Here is a 7,958-nt window from a genome sequence, read left to right as displayed (position 1 = left end):
ATCTCGTCCCAGAAACACCCCTCACAAGATTCAGGAGGTTCGATATCAAAAAGTAAGTCTCGAGAAATATAGGAGAACCTTTTGAAAAGTCAGATGAAAAAATGTTCTAGATCTCCCAGTTGCATTACTTTTTTGTTTTATTGTTCAAGGATTCCTTTTACTTCTAGATACATTTTTTTCTGTGGCTCAGAGACCCCCATTTCCCACGATTCTTCCATAGTCCAGAGAGAATATCCAAACCAAAATGGGAAGAGAGAGGTCTAGAGTGGTTATTTTACTCACGAATCTTCCTCAGGGATCGGTATCTTGCTCGCATTCCTCCACCAGTTTGTTACAGCGGGGATTACTGTAACAAGCATATATCAAACCAGGAGTCCCGTGGAAAGGAAGTATATATGGACAGATTCGTGGTAGATGTTTCAGAGGTCTTTATTTCTCCAGCCACATGGCCGGGCTCTCCTCAGGAACCCTCCAGTCACGGGACCCCAGGGACCTTGGCCACCGGGGAACACAAACCAACCAATCGGGAAATGAGGCTGACCAGGGGCAGGGAAACAGACCCCAACAGGTATTGAAGGTCTTTTAATAAAAACATTCACACCTGCTTTCTGGCTATGTTGCATGGCCTGAACAGTGGAGACGAATTGAACTGACTCCAGGACCTAACACAAAACTCTGTTTCTCATTCCCAAACATTTAACATAATGGGGAAAATTATTCCTACTTTTCTGAAGTAAGTGGAGTATAACAAGGAACTAATGCTACTAAGCAAAAATAGAGAATTTTTAAAAACATGCTATTATTCCGTGATAAGCTCTCTACTTAGCACCATTCAGAGGTAGTGCACATATGCAGCATTATTTAGAAAATGTAAGCAATATAATATAAACATTGCTTTGTAGAGTCGTGTTCATTCTCTGAAAAAAATCAATGTACAGCTGTGCACTTAACTGGCATGTCCAGTTACTGACACTGAACTACATGCATTTAGATGGAGTTTCTTGATGGTTGATTGTGTTTTTTTTAAATTGTCTTTCAACACTCAGACCTAATCTCTAATCAGATTTATATTTGGCCTCAAGATCCAAGATTTCTGTAATCAACTAAATTAAGTGGTTTGATCAACATCCACAGTTCTGCAGAGTTAAGGTCTGCAGCAGTTTTCCATTCCTTTTTCCATGCAGTATTTCTGAAAAAGGCTTTGATTTTGGCTTTGAAATGAACCTCCTAATGAATACAATGTTCAGAGAGCATTGTTCAGTAGCCACTTCAGTACAGAATATAAAAGATGAAAAAAAAATTGAGGTTTACCCCCTTACTAAAGATAAATATGAAGTTAGTCCTTAACCAGTAGAAAAATGAGCAGAAATCAGAAACCTTCCACAACTGACAACTGAAAAGACACATCCCAAAATATTAATCTTTAATTGACACATTGTTGCATGGTTTTCTTTAAAGGGATTATCCTGGAAATGCTACCAATAGCATTAAAAGATACTTGTGTTGCATATGGTTTAGTCCTTTATATATTTATTATACCTGAAAAATTATTTTCTAAGAGATCTTAAAAGAGCACTTCTACATTATCAGTCCATTTTGTTCTCCTCTTTCCTGGATATATTAGGCAGGAAAAGGAATTCCCAGTTTGTAAGAAAAACAGATTAATTAACATATTTTACTTACTCCACATAGAAAAATACATTTTCTGGATCTTTGAGGCATATGGATTATGAATAAGTCACAGTAAAGAGTAAAGGTACATTCTCCAGAGAACAGCAAGGTAAAAGGTGTATTTTTTATTTTTCTTATTGATTTTTTTGCATTTTTGTTAGTTTTTTAGTAATTATTTTATTTTTACATGACTGTAGTTGCCATTTAACAAGTTACACATGATGTGACTGCTCTTCCCTTCTGTGCAAGTTCACAGTCATGTTTTCAGGCTATAGCACTCAACACTATTTTCTGGTATACATATTCCCATAGTTTCAGCAAAAGTAGATAAAATGCACAATACCCATCTCTGGGAAATGTTTCAAACAGGCAAACTTTTATCTTAAACCAGAAGTGGAGAGGATACAGTAGGTATAGCCACCTAAGTATGAACTTTGGGTTGCAATTTCTAAATACTCACCTACTGTAAATAAACATTAAAAATATTCTTAGTGATAGAATTTTATTTATATGTGCACGTATGTCCACCTTATCCCATGTTTATGTTTGACAACTATTTGGGAATTCAAAGGTGCAGCCCTCAGTAACTGTATTATTTTAAAAAAGGAAAGGAAGCATATCTATTGAGAAAAAAATTCTCAAATATCAATTTCCAATTTTAAATTTAATTTCATTAGGAAAATATTAAAAATGTGGACATCTAAAATTTTCCATGTTCTGTACATACATACGTGTGTACGTATACATAGAAATACTAATGCACCGCACATATTCACAAAATTTAAGTGAAATATTTCTGTCCAGTATTTTCCCACATGTAAATGACAACATATAATTAAAAATTGAAATAATAATATCATTAAAAATAATATTACATTTAGTCTGTCATCAACTTTCTGTGGTTTTATTCATTCTTCATCCTTATTATGTCCACTGAGAATTAACAGGACAGATTCTCCTTGTACTTCCACGGCTGTTATGCCAACTGAATGTTGCTGACATCACTTCAAGAACACATCTGTTTTACAGTAGTGCAAGTGACAGGAAAATCAGGCCCAAACATCCCCATGTAAATTAAAAACTAGTTGTATCTGCTCATCTGGACCACCATCTAAAATCCATCAAATGAAAAACATGTATCTCACCACAAAGTTTTCAACAATGAACCAAGCTCCTCCACCCCTTTAATAAATAAAGTAGTTGAGAAAATACCCTAAAAATATGGAGAAAAAGTAAACATTGTGTACATTGCATACAGTATAATACATCATGGTTTAGCATTTGCCTTAAACCATTTTCCTGACTAGTCAGAGGGCACCTGATAAATTACTGGTAAAGAAAAAAACCCCAGTATTTTAGAAATAAAGCATGCATTTCTGATATAAATGAGAACTTGTGTGCATTATATGGTATATACACACAGTACATACATTAAAAAACCCTTATATTTTCTAGTTTTAAATAGCAATCTCTAAGTGGAGAAAACTATGTTGTATAAATTTAATAAGCAACTAGATTTCATGTTTAACTTTCAAATTAATTTAGGGAGCAAACAAAGGTCAGCGCATCTTTCAACTTTGAAGTCTGACAGTCATTCATACATTTTAAAAAAGCCCTCTTCAACATTACAAGCAATTTATGTCAAGAAAGTACTTTGATGCAAGAAACATGACACCTGGCTTACCTTTCAAAGTGTTTTTTTTTAAAGAAATCTATTATATAAAGAAATGCATGTTTGTCAAAACTGTTCAAATTACATCAAAACAACTTTAAAACCTGCTCACTGAGGAGAATTGATTTCCCGCTTTTAAACATTTAGTTAACACTTCAGAATACTGACTGGTGTAGTTTGGATAACGATGTGATATAAAGGCCCATAAAAGAGTAAACATGTCTACATTTCAATTTGTTATGACAACAGAACTTCTAGAAACAGTTTTCTTGCCTGGAAAAGTTCAGTGTACGAGTAATCCCTTGCAGTAGATCTGTGCCCTTAATGCAATCTGTAATAAACAATGCTCCCCATAAGTCATTATTCAAAAAACCTGAAATTTATGTGACATGCTGGAAAACTCTCTTGCAGAACAGGTTAATTGAACATAGATAGTCGATACATGTATCATGGCCAGAAAACAAACAACTGGCTATTTCTTGTTATCTGTACATGTCAAATTTTATATTTAGAATTCTCAGGGGGTTTTTGACTTTTTCCTGGGGGACTCACCTGCCATCATTGGTTGGCTTCAAAATATAGTTAAGTGGAAGATAGTATCTCACTCTAATTACATATAATTCATATGAAAAAGTAAACCTTACATTGGATAATATTGCAGAACACCAAAGTAAGCTCCATAAAAAAATACAGTATCTTCCAGCATATATATAAACAAGTATATAAACAAGAAAAACCCAAGAAAAAACAAACCAAACAAACAACCAACCAGCTAACCAAAAAACCCCAAAAGGAAGAACTTTATACAAGCAGTTATAGCAATTTTTTTTTTTCAGTTAAAGATGCAACTCTCTCTCACTCCTGGCAAGAATAAATTGGTAACGGCATTGCTAATCCACAGTGGAAAGTATCCTGAGAAATTATTAAGGACAATAAAATACAGGGCTGTCATCACTAAGTTCTTGCACAAAACACAGCAATTAAATATCTTAAATAAATAAAATGGCAGATAACCTATACTGTACCTATCACAAAAAAAGAGGTTTGACCTGTTACGCTACTAATTCTTCCATCACTGATAATTAGAAAAGGATTGCATTCCGTTACTGTTATCTTTTAAGTTATCTATGGCCAATAATGTACAAGGAGGTAATTTGTAATTCAAGTTTGTTGGTTTTTTTCTTTGACTAACTACAAACTGAGTTCTAAATTTTACATTTAAATATGACTCAAATTTAAAACAAGCCCTCTCAGAGGAGCATTTTCTAATTTTGTGCAATTTTGATGCAGAGCCCATCATAGTCCTATGAAGAGAGACAGTGCATCTTTAACCTGATTGGCACTGAAATCCCATTTTCTTTAGCTGCATTCTGTTAGCTTGGCCAAATTATCTCGTAATTCTGTTAGTTCAAATATTTTTCCATCAAGAATTTCTAAAAGTGTCTTCAAGTTATTGCGAAAAGCTTCTTGCTCATTCTGACTTTTCTCCAGACGTTGCTCTAGATCAGACAGCTGGTCTTCCAGGTCTTTGTTTCGAATTTCTACTTCCTTCAGAGAAAATACATAAAAAGTTAATGTGTTGTTTGCAAACAGAAAACAGTATAACCTCCTGCTGGTATTCATGTGTTATTTTTGTCAACTGGTTTTTGAAACAATTTGTGACTGTCACCCTTTTCAGTTTCACTAAGACAAAACCAGAATCCAAATTGTTATTAAGATTCTGTATGTGCTATGGTTTTCTCCATTTTTTTCAGCAATTCATCTGAAGGACAGAAACTTTTGAACAGGGATAAAATTTAATCAGTGCAAAATGGATGTGATGATATTCAGCTATCAATTCTATCATTCAGAAATATGCCACCTACTAAAAAAAGCTTCTCAAAGGTTTACCTAAGTTCAAGTATTCTCGTATTTAGACTACATGAATTGCTCAAGTACACAGTCCTCATTAAATGGTCCCATATAGAAGCTCATGAAGAATACTGCTTTATAGATGCAGGAATACTACCTTACTCCTGTCCCACAATACAGTCCTTTTCACTCTGAAAATTAAGACTAAAACATAAACTAGCAAGACTGATGCCAAAGTGAAATCGATTGCAACAAATTTAAAGCAGCAAGTGCAAGCTGAATGTCTTGTCTCATTGCACTGTGCCTCAGAGCTCCCACGTGCAAGCTCTGCAGTAGTGCAGCTGTGAGAGCAGGGAAAGCACACAAGCCACTAGTGCTGTACAGACAAGCTCTTCCTGTTCACTGGGTAGAAAGGCGAAGTAGCATCATGTTACACATAGCTGAGGGGATCTGACCCTAAGCAACCTCAGCTCTCATTCATAAGGAAGAAAAGCCCGCTTGAACCAGCCAGTAGGAGGGGAGAGCTGCCTCCAGGGACTCCTAACTAGTTTGGCTTGCACATGATGGGAGGGAGGTCAAAGCTTCTCTCTGCTTTGTCCAAAACAGTCTTTTATCAAATTACTAATGTAGCGGCCATGTGGGTCTGGAATAGCATATTGTTGTTATTTGTCTCATTCATTGTGTGTCTCAAATCCATGCTGAATTTCATAATTTCAACTATGAAAAACACTCTCATAGGGACAGCATATTTAGTATATCATGCACCCTGCACAGTCATTCTCTGGAAATATGCATAGTGAATTTATATTTACATACATTAACATTTTTAAACACCACTTACCTTTACAGTGGCTTTGGGTCACAAAGCTTTAACGGGCCTGCTCTGAGTTTTTACAGCAACTAGTTTCACATAGCCATAGGTTGGACAATTTGACAGCAGTCATTCCTCCCAGCATGAGCTTCCTTTCTGCCCTCCCACTCTCCCACTACAATTTTTACAATTCTTCTGTCTCCCTCAAAGCTAATGAATACATTCATGTTTACATTGAGGAAATCTCGGCTAACCATAAGAAACAACCTGAGCCATATAGAATATGTATTTGGGCAGTCAAGGGTAAGAGGTATAAAATGGCAGTTTTGTGTCAGTCTGTCGCCTTTCCATCTGTGAGGCATGTGATGGCAGCTGCACCCCTGGCCAGAGGATGGATGGGTGTCAGCCCCCAGTCTCTGAAGGGGGAAAAACCCAGTGGTGGTGCAGGTGGAGAAGGCAGAGCCTCAGGGACCTGATCTCATAGCTGCAATTGCTTGTGCATTCAAGGGTGTCTTGGGGTGACTTTATGATGTGTATCACCTATCGCTGCCCCATGCCCAGAAATTAATTTTGTGCCTTTCTGTGCCTTTAAACTGAGCCTGAGAGGGGGAAGAGCAAAACTTTTAAAAGCAGTTTGTTTCAAGGACACTGAGATAGAGACGGCTCTCTGCGTTCAGCTGCGGCAGCAAGCGAGAGCAGAGGGAAACACCCTGCTTGCTCTTCAGCCAGCTTTCGGCCTTTTTTTCCCAGCCAGTTTTTTCCAGCTCCTTTTTCCCTGGAAGGAGACAGTGAGTTGAACTTTGTTTTCCTGGAACTTCGGCTTTTTTTTCTTTTCTTCTTCTTTTCTGGACTGTTTCAACATCAGAGCACATTGGGAGGATTTTTTTTCCATCAAGGCCCCGGAGGAGGGCCCAACCCATCCCAGCTCCGAGGAGGAGGGGAGAGGCTACCTACGGAAGGACTCTGAAATTTTCCCAGGTTTTCTCTCCACAGCAAGAGGTTTTATTATTTAGCATTATTATCCTTTTCCAGCGTGTTCGTTAAATAAATAGTTTTTCTCTCTTTCACTTTCCTTAGAGGAAAATTTATTTTTTCCTGAACCTGGTGGGGGAGGGATGGTTTTAACCTGCCTTCTATCAGAGGATATTTTCCTCCAAATTTGTCCAAACTGGCACAAAGGGTTACATCCAAGCTGAAATGGAATACCTCCCTTACTTCTTGTTTGTAAATGAGCAAATGTGGATACAAAAATGCTGCTAGCAAGGATTTTCTTGCTATTTTCTAAGTCCGAGAGATACTTTTCTCTCTCACAGAAGAGGTAGCAGAGTTATGTAAACAACCAAACACCTGCAACCTTGAAAAATCTTGTTTATGGTATAGTAGAAAAATATTTTGACAATGGATGTTTTAGGATTTTAGCCAATCACTCCAAGGGGTGGCTGATCCTTGTCCAATTAGACTATGAAGAAAAAAGTCTATAAAAGAGTTTGTAAAATAATTAAATAAATCAATCTTGCTGCACAATTCCTGCTTGCTGGATCTTCTCTCCTTCTCCTCCCTGTGGCTGCGGGACACGGTGATATACCCTAGGGCCTAGGCCTGTGGTAATAAGCAAATAAACAAAAATTACAGATTTTTGGCCACTTGTTTTAGACAGTGCAGATGAAAGCAGGAATCATCCCTTCATGCCAGGATCAAGAGAAGAATTAATCTGTTTAACACTGAGTAATTGTAGCGGGTTGAGTTCGAAACCAGGCAGAAACACCAATTAAATGTAGTGGTTTTGGTTCAAAATATTCATTACTTACTTATTTTCCTTCTGTGAGATAAGAATTAGGAGAAAAGCAAAGCAGGCACAAACCTTAAACAGTTGCAGTACAATGAAAGAGTTTTATTACTAATAGAATTAAAAGTAAAGAGAAAATAACAAAACAAAATTAAAGCAAATCCCCC

The 7,958-nt window shown here is 36.8% G+C and overlaps 1 protein-coding gene across 1 annotated transcript in view; it reads right to left on the bottom strand.

Moving 5' to 3' along the window:
• Positions 1 to 4,702: 4,702 nt before the first annotated feature.
• The window catches only part of LOC103613460 (homer protein homolog 1-like), a 32,112-nt gene continuing 28,856 nt past the window's right edge, over positions 4,703 to 7,958 (bottom strand). The window contains exon 4 of the mRNA XM_008631239.2: positions 4,703 to 4,891. Within this exon, the coding sequence (XP_008629461.1) occupies positions 4,703 to 4,891 (189 nt within the window). The remainder of the gene's footprint in view (positions 4,892 to 7,958) is intronic.

Source organism: Corvus brachyrhynchos, unplaced genomic scaffold (genome assembly GCF_000691975.1).
Source record: "Corvus brachyrhynchos isolate BGI_N302 unplaced genomic scaffold, ASM69197v1 scaffold184, whole genome shotgun sequence".
In the NCBI taxonomy this organism is placed as follows: Eukaryota; Metazoa; Chordata; class Aves; order Passeriformes; family Corvidae; genus Corvus; species Corvus brachyrhynchos.
The sequence above is the reverse complement of the archived record's forward strand: the minus strand, read 5'-3'. Positions and strand labels throughout refer to the sequence as shown.